This window comes from Alligator sinensis, unplaced genomic scaffold (assembly GCF_000455745.1).
Source record: "Alligator sinensis unplaced genomic scaffold, ASM45574v1 scaffold570_1, whole genome shotgun sequence".
NCBI lineage: Eukaryota > Metazoa > Chordata > Crocodylia > Alligatoridae > Alligator > Alligator sinensis.
Genome location: NW_005841997.1, coordinates 2598238 through 2611508, shown reverse-complemented (window position 1 = coordinate 2611508; position 13271 = coordinate 2598238). Strand labels below are relative to the sequence as shown.

The 13271-nt window shown below is 43.8% G+C and overlaps 1 protein-coding gene across 13 annotated transcripts in view; it reads left to right on the top strand.

Moving 5' to 3' along the window:
- Positions 1 to 13271, top strand: part of ARVCF (ARVCF, delta catenin family member) — a 412391-nt gene that overhangs the window by 341230 nt on the left and 57890 nt on the right. For 12 of the 13 annotated variants that reach the window (XM_025201537.1, XM_025201540.1, XM_025201535.1 and 9 more), the window contains 3 exons: positions 6431 to 6548; positions 8244 to 8415; positions 10732 to 10749. In XM_025201537.1, coding sequence (XP_025057322.1) covers positions 6431 to 6548; positions 8244 to 8415; positions 10732 to 10749 — 308 coding nt within the window. The remainder of the gene's footprint in view (positions 1 to 6430; positions 6549 to 8243; positions 8416 to 10731; positions 10750 to 13271) is intronic. The other variant, XM_025201532.1, reaches the window with a different exon arrangement.

Sequence of the window (13271 nt, the reverse complement as noted above, 5' to 3'; positions counted from 1 at the left end):
CCCCAACGGGGGCTCCCTGCCAAAGAAGCCAGACCTGCCTGAGATGCCTATAGGAAGTGTGATACCGATTGTCCAGCAGGGAAGATGGGATGGGGGTTGACTCCTTTATAGAAACCATGTATTTTATGAATGACATTAACACTCAGCATTTGATGAATTGATAAACTGTTAGTCTTATTCTTTTTGGTTCATTACACACTCATGTACAATTGTGATTTACAGTGGAATTTGCTCTCAATGCACTCATGCCTCAGTTTTCAGGACATTTTTCCCCTTTAGTTTAAGGTGTTGCAAGGATTTCCAATATTAGCAAGCTGAGTTTTTCTTCATTGACGTATTTTGTAGTGTTTTTTCCTGTTTGTCATCTCATTGGCATGTTTACATATCAATGCATGTTAATCATGAAATGCATAAAGCAGAAGAAAAGCAGAAACCAAGTTCCCTTCACGTTGCTGAGAACAACGTGCACAAAACAAGCATTATATGTGTAGTAGTGTAAATGAGCCATTTACAATTCTGTTCTGAGTGGATTATGGAGGGGATAAGGGAGGGAAGGAGTTGTTTGGAATAATGTGATCATTTTTTCATTAATAGTCTGTCAGTTTTCCTTAAGTCTAGAAATGAAGAGCTTTGGAAAATATAATGAGGGAATAAGAGATATGACATGCAGCTTCCAGTGGGCCTTTCTCAGTGCATTTCTGCCACCCTCAAGCTTAATAAGTAATGTTCCACTTCAATAAATGTACTTGAAGGTGGAGCTTCTGTCTGCAAGGTGCCATAGAGAATCTGAATCCTAATTTCAGTTTCATAAAGATTTGGCTTTAGAATTTACTCTTGGGCCTTTGCTTTGAAAGGATTAGTATAGGTGGAGGAAGAAGTGTGCTGCAGGATTGTCTTTCGAGGTGCACCTGTGGAATCAGATCCTTGCTCTTCACTTCGCCTGCACCACTTTGGCAGAGACTAGTTGAGCTGATGTGTTTTGATTGGGGGAAAAGATTTTCTTATCACTCCATTTAACTTGCAATCTAATTTGGATGTGTTAATATGCTATTACGACATGCAGCGTACAGTGAAATGTATATTTATATTTTGAGAGGTCTCTGAGAAAATGTTTTCTTTTAGTTGTCCAATTAGCATATCAACCTGTCCATAGAGATAGGGAAAAAGCTATGATTGATTTGTTAATTATGCTGAATTAGATTGTCAGTCCTTATACTTTGCAAGGAAGAAAAATTGGCTGCGTGTTTCAAGTGGAAAAGGGCAATGATTTCATAACTTGTACTTTTGCAATTTAACATCTTGCAATTTAGGATTGTGAGCTTCAAAGACCCTGAAGCTGAGAAGCCTGACTTTCTTCCTGCTGTTGTTAGTAACTATCTATGTTTAGAAATCCCTCTCTATGTTAATGTCTCTAAAGAATACACCTTAACATTTTCCATTTTGTTCCCTTTAATTTTAGTGGAAGCAAAGGGGAGAAAATCACTTGCAGTGCTTGAAAGATGAATATTATTTATTTGAAAGGTTGTGCTCTCGATCCATGTCTGCAGGAGCTGACACTCTAAGGGCTTATTTTGTCTACTCTGGAGCTAGCCTAGATCAAGTGAGAGCAGCCAGCCTAAAGGGTAAATCCTGCCATACAAAGCTACTCTTTACAAACTATCTTGAGGCATTTTAGGAAAACTTTTCTGCCAGCTGTGGGCACTAATAGTGGAAGTGATGTTTGCTGAGCCACCGTACACCATTTTCTCTTGCCTTTGCTGTATTAGAATCATAGAATTATAGAAAATTAGGGTTGGAAAGGACCTCAGGAGGTCATCTAGTCCAGCATTTCTCAAACTGTGGGTTGTGACTCACAAGTGGGTTGCAAAAATATATGAAAGAGTTGTGAACAAATGAATCAATACACTTTAAAAATTGATTTGCCTTTAAAGGAGAAAACATGGGAAACTGTGGCTTTTTCCTTGCAGGCTGGCAGAGTTCCAGCCTGCGAGGGGCTGCTTGTAGGCCTGTGCAAAGTGGTTAGTATTCACTTCAGATTCAGCCAATTTGGGGGACAGTGATTTGATTCAGTGATTTGAATCACTGTCCTGAATCAATTTGGTCGAATCTGATTCAGAGATTCGGCAACCACCAAATTGGTCAAATCTCCGAGTCAAACAGGCCCCATCCTCCGCCCCATGAGTGACTGGTGCCCCCTGAATCTGGGGGGGCACCCACAGAAGATGCCGACCCTGTCAGGGGGGGTACCAGCCTTACCGACAGAATCAGTGTTGGCCGTCAGCGGGGCACTGGCCCTGTCGGGGGGGCACGTGCACCCCTGTGCACCCCCTACCAGTTGCCTATGCTCTGCCTACTCTGCCAGTCCTGTCAATGGTTGCTGTGCCCCTGCCCCAGCCTCAGCTCAATCCTCTTTTGAACTCCCCTTCAGGTAGTTGAAGGCTGCCATTAAATACCCTCTCAGTCTTCTCTTCTCTAGACTAAATCAGCCCAGTTCCCTCAGCCTCTCCTCATAAACCACGTCCCCCAGCCCCCTCACCATTTTCATTACCCTTTGCTGGGCTCTCTCCAATGTGTCCACATCGTTTCTGTAGCAGGGGGCCCATACCTGAACACAGTACTCCAGATGTGGCCTCACCAGGGCTCAATAGAGGGAAATAATCACTTCCCTGGATCTACTCACAAAACACCTACCAATGCAGCCCAGTATGCCATTAGCCTTCTTGGCAACAAGGGCACACTGTTGGCTCCTATTCAGCTTATTGTCCGCTGTAACCCCCAGGTCCTTTTCTGTAGAGCTGCTGCCCAGCCAGTCAGCCCCCAGCCTGTACTGGTGCATGGGATTGTTCTGTCCTAAGTGCAGGACTTTCCACTTGTCCTTGGTGAACCTCATGGGATTTCTTTTGGCCCAATCCTCCCAATTTTTCTGGGTTACTCTGACTCCTAGCCCTACCCTCCAGCATATCTACTACGCCTCTCACTTGGTGTCATCTGCAATCTTGCTGAGGGTGCACTCTGTACCATCTTCCAGGTCATTGTTGAAGATATTGAACAAAACCAGCCCCAGGACCAACCCCGGGGGCACTTTAGTTGATACCAGCTTCCAAGTAGACATCTAGCCATTGATTACTACTCTCTGAGCCTGAGGCTCCAGCCAGTTTTCTATCCACCTTATAGTCCATTCATCCAGCCCATACTTCCTTACCTTGCCTGCGAGAATATTGTGGGAGACCGTATCAAAAGCCTTGCAAAAGTCAAGTTATACCACATCCGCTCGACTCCCCACATCTACAAAGCCAATCATTGCATCAATCAGGTTAGTCAGGCGTGACTTTCCCATGGTGGACTCATGCTGACTGTTCCTTATCACCTTCTTCTCCTCCAACTGCTTAGAAATGGATCCCTTGAAGATCTGCTCCATGATTTTTCCAGGGACTGAGATGAATCTAACCAGTGTGTAGTTGTCTGAATCCTCCTTTTTTGCTTTCTTTAGGAGCACTATATCTGCCTTTTTTCAATCATCCAGGACCTCTCCCAATTGCCATGAGTTTTCAAAGATGATGTCCGTGGCTCTGCAGTCACATCAGCCACATTACTGTGTTCTAGTGGGAAGCTAAGGATCTGACTCTGCACAGGAGTAGACCTTGCAAAGTCCTGCCATTAAAACAACTGTCATTTCAGACACAGAAGCTATGTGCAGGTACAGGATGTAGGATGGAGCGGACTTTTGGCAGTGACTCATTGGCTTGAGAAGCCCACGACATACTTTCTTGAGAAGACCATATAAACCAGATAGAAGAAATGAGATGTGTTATGCAGACTTGCAGAGCTGAGTTGCATCCATGTACGGACCACTAGTTCAGGCCTAGGACCACAAACCCATTTTTCTATAAAATGTGACTTCTAGAGATGAGGGCTTTTCAAGTGAAGAAAGAGCTTCTTTGAATGTATCCTTGCCCATCTGTATTTAGACATCTGCTGGGCTCTGCACAATATATATGAGAAAGGGGAGTACTCTGAAAGATGACTGTTCCCCTTCACGGGCACTCTCTTTAAGTAGCCAGAATGTGCTTCCTCTGGGCCTGGGAGAATTAAGGTAGTAGGAACATCTGCATCCCTATGTATTAGAAGAGAACAAAATTGAGAAAGGAGCTGGTCTGAACAGATTGCTGCTCTTTATCATTGTACCTGTAGGAGAACCTCACACATGCATTGGTAACGTGATGCTGCAATAAATATCTGTGTTGTGCACTTCCTCGCTATTGCTGTCGAGGTACTTGCACAAACAAGGGGATTGATCACAATGAAAGTTTAGTCAACCACTAAACACCGTAGTCTGCAGCAGCGAACAATACAAGCAGTCCGGCTGCCTTACCTAGGAGTGTTAGGCCCCATGGGGGTAGCGTGTACAAGGGATGCAGTACCATGCCAGATAGATGAGGAACGCACGTGGTCAGGCTACCTATTACTCTGCTGTGCTGGTACAGGAGTTAGTGTGCATGAAGTAAATTTGAGTGGAGAGAGGGCAGAATAGTTGTGGATCTCAGAAGTGACTGCTGGCCTACATCTCTAAGATGCAGCATTTAGTGACAGCTCTGGGTCATCTGTAATATGCTTTGTGTTAGGTGGCTTACAAACTTCCTCAGTGTCTCTTGAGCTCTCTAGGGCACAGATGGGCTTGGTAATTAGGGTCCTGGATGAACTGCCCGTAGTGTAGCAAGGATATTGGGTTTTTACCAGACTGGAAGTTCTCCCAGAACCAATAAGCAGTCAGATGAAGCCCTCCCGCAGGCAGTTGGGATGATGTGTCATTATGAGCTTGTTGATTTGCAGTCCTGGAAATCGTAAGCATTGCTGACATAAAAGTATCATTATACAAGCAATTTGGGGTCCACCTCAGGTCAGCAAGCTGGGAGTATGGGTTCTTTGTGGATGCCATCGGATTGAATTGGTATAATGGAACCACAGGCTATGTAGTGCAGAGGGCAGTGGGGTCTGAACATCAACGTGGATATCTGTACTGGGTAATAATAATACCGAGTCATGATACAGGGGACAAGAGAGAGAGAGGACAAATTTGGGAAGGCATTGGGAGATGCCTAGCACTTGGGTAGATGTTTGTGTGCTATATCTTCAACACTGGTTTCTGTTGGAGCAACTGAATGCAAGTGAAAGCAAAAACATCATCTTCATACAGATACTGGTGAAATAAAATTCAGTTCTGTGTGTTGTTCCCCTACTTTTTGTTGTCTCATTAAATTAAAAACATGGATATATATGATGAGGCTTGCTCACTTATTTTGTAATACCAAGGGATTCATTGGGAATGTACTGCCAGTCTTTGGTGTGGAAATAACTAACTCTTCAGACCACCTGATGTTTTCCATTGCAACCTATGACGAATTGTTCTTGTCAGAACCAGATGTGGTGGGGATTAGTTATTACTTTAGGACCTGTTCGTGCTTGCATTTAAATCAATACAAATCCTAAGAAAAACCTCCACAAATGATCTGTATTTAAGATAATAAAGTTCACAGAAAAAAATATATTTTCAAAATGTAGGGTCTGCTGGGGTGGCCCTGGCATAGATATTAACTGGAACAAGTGTCATGAATGCAGCTTATGAGTAGAGTTGGGTGGGATATGATTTCCCATTCCACAGGTGTTTTTGGTATTTCATAAATTTTCTTGCTCTACCTTAGGATGAGCATTTCTAAGTAAAATATTGGACAGAAAAATAAATTTATTCACAAATACGTAATAGCCAGTCATGGTTAGGGCACTCTTTTTGGTGTATAGTACACCTGGGTCTAAACGTCTGCTCCAGTAAATATTTAATCAGTACGCAGTGGGACAGCTCCAACAGAAGAGGTTAAGAGAGATGCTTCCCAGACAAGCCGTTATTCTGGTGGCGAGAGCAGCCCCAGGAATGTGGGAAGCCCTTGTCCAGCTTTCTCTGTTGTTGGCTCTGATATACTAGGAGTTTCTTTTTTCCCTCTGCTTTTCACCAAAAATACACCATTGTTAAAAATGCAACATCCATTTCCACAAAAAGGCTCTAGTTTTAATCAGTTTGCACTTTCATACAAAACGCTGTTTCACTGGAAAACCGTCAACCTGCTCTGTACCGTGAAGTTGGGCTGTATCAGAAGTCCAGAGAAGTGAGCAATGACTCTTTCTTTTAATTATCTAATACAGTTTTCATTCAGAGTTTATGAATTGCAGGTGTGTGGCCCATGCCTGAGCCACTGGACATAGATGAGGTCCAGGTTTGTAGAACTTCTCCCTGCTTGATCACCTTTTGTGTTGCCAAAAACCCGCCACAGTTAATCCAGCACCGTGTTTAACCTTTGTAAAAGAAAGCAGTGTAGATGTGATCTGTATGGTAAAGGTTTCCAGGCTAAATATTTCTATTGTGTTTGTTCTTTGTTAGGAATGTAAGTTCAGATGGAGCAGAAGCTCGCAGAAGACTGAGGGAATGTGATGGCTTGGTGGATGCTCTCCTTCATGCTCTACAGTCTGCAGTAGGCAAGAAGGATACAGATAACAAGGTGATTCTTGTGTATTCTGATTTGGATGAGTGTGCTCCTTAAGATGCAAGTGCTGACCTCACTGCACACTGAGGGCATTTTGCTCTTAACATATAGGTATGAACTGAGATAGGTCAAACCCACCTGACCTTCCCAGCCTCGTTCTGGATCTTGGGGATCTTCACAAGTCACCTCCAAACATGGTGGCAGGACAGGGGGTGGTGGCCACTGTGGGGGTTCATGCAACTGTTATTTGTCCCCTGCTGCTGACATTCATCCTTAACCTGGCTTCATGCCCTGTGTCTTGGTGGTGCACGCATGCCACTGCTCTTCTTGACTTCCAGACCCCTCTGGGAGCCCCAGGGACCAGAAGATATGACTTTGCAGGCTGATCTGACCCACAGGCTGTACAGTTGACATCCCTGGTCTAAAGAGATGCTGAAAGGGTGCCTCATTTTGTAAGCTGGGTGCCTACTGTGGTACTATTTTATTGCTTGTCTTTCTGACATGGGAACTATGCAAGGGGAAAGAGCAAATGGAAAGACAGCTGAAATGGGAGCTGAAATGGAAATTATTTTTAATCCTCCTCCTTCTTCTCCTCAGTTGATTTCTATTTATACCCAGAGTCCTCAATTATAATTGTTGATCCTATTGTGTTGTAATCTATACAAAATACAGCCAAGGAGATAGGCCCTGCCTGAGAGAACTTAGTCTTTTATGAGTCTGTACTGTACATGCTGTACTGAGATCAAAACCTGTCCAGAAGCAGACGCACATCAATCCCAGTGAAGCCAGCTCGAGTCCTTTTTGCTCTCAAAGGGCTATTTGGTTTTACCACTTCCCACAACATGTCAGCGTATTGTGACTTGTGAATAAGGAGCCCTTATGCCTTCATCATCTACACAAGAGATTGCAGAATGCAATCCAATTTTAATACGAAGCTTTGTTAGTTTTATGCTGTGGTTTAGCCTTACATAAATGCACATATGTACGCACCTGCACACGCTAGCTTAGTGCTATACACACACACATACATAAACATCTATATATCTATAAATTAATGAGTCCCAGCCTGTGTGAGACCTACACAAGAGAATCAACCCCAGAAGCTTTGTCACTTAATCAGATCCCTCCTTTTACACAGACCGTTTTGTAAGTGGATTTTGAAACCACCTGATGGTTTCCATTGCAACCTATGGAGAATTGTTCTTGTTAGAACCTGACGTGTTAAGGATTAGCTGTTACTGTGGGATGTGCTTGCGCTCACATTGAAATCAATGCAAGTCCTAAGTTTGTGCCAGAGGTACTGCAGTTAAACGAGTCTTGTGAGGGGGCGGGTGTGGGGGGGGAGAGGAGGTGAAGTCTGCATTTTAAAAAGCGTGTTTATGATGGTGTGATAGCTGCCCACTGTATTTTTACAGTGAGTTTGATCTTTAAGGGAACCTGTTTTAAGCATGGTGAGTTGGTATCTTTGATCACAGAGCCTACCTCTTGCATAGGCACTTATTTATGAAGTGTATTAAATAAAAAAAAGTTTTAATAAGAGAGAACGAAAATTAAGGTTTGTTTGATCAAGTCGTCTTTGAACCCTACATCTTGTCTCAGGGGGCTTTACTATTTTTTGATGTATAATTTCCCCCCATGTGACATAAGGTTGCAAATAGACAGGTGTTTCTTTCTTCCTTTGTTTTTTTTAATTTAAGTTTCTTGTTACAGTCTGTAGAGAACTGTGTGTGCATCATGAGGAACCTTTCATATCACGTCCACAAAGAGGTCCCAGGAGCTGACAAGTACCAAGAGCAAGATGCAAATCAGCCCATGAGCACAGGAGGCTCTCAGAAGAAGAAGAAGGATGACGCAGGCTGTTTTGGTGGGAAGAAAGCTAAAGGTGTGTTTCAGAGAGGTCTCTGAAATTCGGAGTGGTTTTTGGAGTAGTACTGCTATATTGTGGTCTCTAGTCCTGCTGCTGCCAGCACACTTGTGTAACTTCATTTACACCAGCAGTTTCCTTGGGTGCAATGAGGCTATCCATGTGCAGAGTGGCAGCATTGCAAGTTTGTGGACTTGGGGCATATGTTCATTCCTAGATATCGGGGTCTGCTCCCCTCTTGATACATGTACTTAACTTCCATTTAGCATTAAAGTGGGGTTATGTACTTTGGAGTAAGAACAGGCCCATTGACACCCATGGCTGGGTAAAGGTTGATGTGTTCTGCCTCTCATTCATGGGGTGCTGTTCGTTCATTCATCAAACCCCCTGCTAAATTGCACATTAGTTCCATCCATCTTGCTCCAAAGCATTTGCTGCTGTATGCAGAAGCAAGAGAGACATGCTAATTTCTATGCATAGTTGTCCTTTCTATGCTTGTTTCACATCTTCTAACGATCCCATTTTAAAAAAAGAAAAACAACTCCCCCCCCCAAAATAAGACGACAAAAAAATCTTGATGCTGTCACTCTTGCATTCATTTAAATTGCAAATGTGATTCTAGTAGCTTTTAATTGTCAATCACTTCAGACCTGTTCTCTCCCTTTTGGGTATGAATGTCACAAATACATTGCTTCTCGAGAGGGGATGAATAGTGTCTCAGTAAACCCCTTTTTATCTTCCTTTTCAGTACTTCAACTTTTATGTGTTACTTGGTACTTGAGAGAAATTCAACTTCCCAACCAAATTAGGAGGCAACGTGCTCATTTCTCTGACTTGGGCACTTAATTCCTTGTTTCTTTATATTTATGTCAGTCCTTAATATAGATGCCCAGATACTGACTGGATTTGGTACTGAAGTGCAGATTACTAGTCAGCCTTGGAATGCCTCTAATTTAAGCACATAAATTTGAAGGCCCAGTCTGGGCCTTAACAACTGATCCTAAATTTAAAAATTGGTCTTTGCCCCTGTACTAAATTTCAGTATCCCATTTCTGAATCAGCATACAATATATAGAAGTTACTGTAATGTGAATTTGCTTTCGTGGTAACTACAGTCTCTTTTCAAGCCAACTGAATCTTTTATTTACATTGAAAAATAGTTTTTTAGCAACTGGAAAAAAAAAACCTTTGAAAAGGCAGAAAATCTTACCTGCCTGGCCAGGACTGTCTACCAAAAAGGTAAAGCAATTTTCCCTTGGAAATAATATATACTGATGTGGGCTGTCCATTCTCATCACTGGGTGCAGGTTACCCTGTTACTTGAGAGCAACGCAGTTTGTGTCAATGTGTGAAAAAATATTCCCTGGGGCGAGCAGGACCGCACACCATTGCGGAGGTCCAAGGAGGAGTGCTCACAAATGGCTGTTTCACTTGTTCGTCAGAAGTCTGTCCACTTCCCATTGGGCCCAGCTCCAATGTCACTGGGTCTACAGTTTCTGCATTGTCAGACCAAACTTCTGGGGACATTTGTGTTTGTGGGCAAACAGGTGTCAAAACTGTGAGATGCTGAGGACAAACTCCTGTTGACTTCAGTGAGAAAGTCAGATACACGGTGACCTCTCAGTTGTTGGCTCTATGTGTCCAGCAGAAAAAAACAATTATTTTTCCTAAGGGTGTTTTAACACTTTTTCCTTGTTGCTCTTGACTGTAAAAAGTCATGCTGTTCTTTTGGGAAGGATTGAGTGGTAGCTGTGCTGAGCTCCCAGCCAGTGGTATACAGATCAGAAGGGTTGAGAACGACAGGCAAGTTTAGCATTAAAAAAAATTAAAATTCATTAGTAAGTCTGCTTTTAAAATCATAAATAGAAAATTCCCTTTTTTTACTGTGTAGCTTCTCTGAAATTTCCTTAGTTTTTTAGGTCTAGCACTTGAAAATAGATCATTTCAGTTTCTTCCTCTCTTTCTCTCGCTTGCTCTCTCTCCCCCCTTTTTTTAATCTTTACAGTTTTTTCTTGCTTATTTTATTTCATGGTCATTGATCATAGCATTTCAGACACCCCTGCAAAGGGCTAGTCGGCCTCCTTTCCCCCCACTCCCTTCAGCATCTTTTCAAATGACTAACAGGAGAAAAGGAACCTGCAGGGAAAGAATATTCTTTCAGCGGGAACAAAAGAGAGAAGAGGGAAGTGTTTTTATCAGTGAAAGTTATTGCATTTCTGTAATTCTAAGGTTTGAATCGGTTCTGTGAAATTCTGCTTCTTTGTGATTGTTCCTTTGTATTTTCTTCCTCCCTGTAAATTTTTGTTTTTTCTTTGCTGCTTTTCTGGTAATTAGAGGAGTGGTTCAATCAAGGTGAGTCTTTCCAGTACTTTTTTTTCTAACATTGTCATAATCTCCTTCATTCACCTTTTACATAAAAGGGCAAGAGCTGGCACAGAAACCTTGTTCACCCCACCCCGCAGTGCACCTCAGCTACGTGCTGCTCTGCTGCTCATTGCTGTTGCTCCCACCTGGAGGCCTAGTTTGATTCAGGGAATTCTTCCAGTTTTGCTGGCGTGGTTTGGGAGGTGCTGATCTCAGTAAAGAAAAAAGGGCCATGGTCGCCAGGGGTGCAGACCCACCAAGTGAAGGAGACTGTACTAGGGACCTTTGCCAAAAATTCACATGGGGTTACATAAGGCCAGGGTTGCCTCACTGGGCCTAATAGAGGGCAATAGGGTATGTCTATATGGGAGAATGAAATTGTGACTGTAAAAGGTGCTACCTATGTTTGGCTAAACCAGCTCGATTTAGTTAACAGCAGCTGTGAAGACAAGGTGACGTGAAGTTCGGTGTGCTAGCAAGCCGAGTACAAATTCTGTAGGGAGAGTAGGGACCATGGGTGTTAGTACCTGGTCAAGTCCATGCTACCTTATCTTTACTGCTGATGGATTGGAGGATAACTAGATTAATATTGCATGTGCTACAGTCGCACTTTCCTTTTGCTGTGCAGAGATATCCATAGTCTAATGGTTTGAGAATTGGGCTGAGAGCCAGAAACCATTATGTCCTAATCCCAGCTCCGCACCCTCTCCATTGGACGTCCTAGGCAAGTCACTTAATTTACAGAAGCAAAATGAGGATATCATTTACCCTCCTTACCTGGTAGCTTTGAGGATTAGTTAGGTTGCGTAGTGCCCTGAAGATGAAAAGTTGTATTATCTTTGATGCCATTGATGGGAGTGGATGGGTTCCAGCTGATGGCCTCTGAGAGTCGCTGCAGGTGTGATGACAGATGGCCATTAAAACAAAAAGCCAAGCAGCGCTGGCCCAGCAGCAGCGCTCGTCCCTGCCAGCAGAGAGATCCTAGACTCCAGTTCCCCGTTCCACCCGCCCGTGTGGCACGGGAGCGTTGCCCCCGCAGAGCGCAGTCCCTGGGAGAGCATAGCGCCTCGTGTTGCTTAACTGAGATCTTTTTGAGCTGAAGAATTAGCAGCACGGTACTGACTGCCTCTAAATGGCCTTCTTCCTTTCCAGTTCTGTCATCCAGAAAAAGGATGGCTTTGATTTAGCCCTCGAGGAGAGAAAGATGCAAAATGGAAAGGGGAAATGAGGTATCCTTTCGGCTTGTGCAATAAAGCAGGGGGCTGTGAAATATTAGTCGTATTTAATACTGAAATCTTTCCCAGGCTTTTGACCCGGTAAGAATGACAGTAAATGAGCCCAGGGACAGTATATTTGATCTTTTCTTGTGCGGCAGAAGAAGGGGCTAAAGAAGCTTTAATTTAACAGTTACCAAGATTGTAAATCATTTATTACACAAGCAAGTGTCCTGTCAGGCTGCTTTCCCACACCAGAGCGCTGTGCCAGCTCCTACAGCCAGGCCCCATAAAGCAGACCTGTCAGCAGCCATGCTCAAAACTGTCTGTCTTTTGGCAAAGTTCTGCACTGGGCTTCTGATCTGACAATATCTTCTTTCCCCTAGTGGATATCCGGGAGGGGAAGCGCGTGGGAGGAGGAAAAAATCCATAAGCACAAAACTGTTGCTTTAAAACTTTTTGTTGTCCTCTGCCAGCGGGATCGTTAACTATCTCTTGCCACTGTGACTGTCACTGCAGGCTTGACTGGATTTGTGAGAGGCTTAGGGCTGCCCAGTGTAGAACTGGGACTGATCTCATCCCGTTGTAAATTAGATGAGCATCAGCTGGGAGTTAGACTCATGTCACCCTTTGTTTCTAATGAAATAGTGACTGGGTATCAAAATGGGTAAAGTGAGTCACATTGCTTTAAGGTGTTGTGGCTGCCGTTGGAAGGCGACTGAAAGCAACACGACTCCGAGTGTAACAGTGGACCTCCACACCCCCATACGCACTCCTCCTCCTAAATCCTGCCTTAAATCTCAGGCTTCTGCCTCTTAATCAACTCCTCCCTAATAGGAAAAGAGAGCCCCAGATGTTTAGATGCCTCATGGCATGACCCAAGGGTCCCCAGTCCTGGGTCTGGCTTGGCCAAGGGAGAGAAATGATTTCCGGAGCTGACTTTACTCCAGTGGGCTGCCCGCCACCCGCTGCAGGATGGCATGGGAAGTGAAGCTGTGACCTAGAGGCACACCAGGGAGGGGCATCAGAGGGGAAAGCCTGAAACTTAAATCTTGCCTGGAAATCAAATGGCCATTGGAAAAGATCACAGAGCGCAGGTGAAAGGTACTGCCCGTGTGACATGCTGCTTAATAAACAGGCAAAAGCATTCTGCATTTCTTGTATTAAAGGTTTTGCAGCCTCCCTTACCCCCTTTGTGTCACATGCGGCATAATATCAGTGCTTTCAAAGGTCACGCACAAACGCGTTGTACTTGAAGTGAATAAACAATTCAACTGCTGATGCACGAGCAGGAAT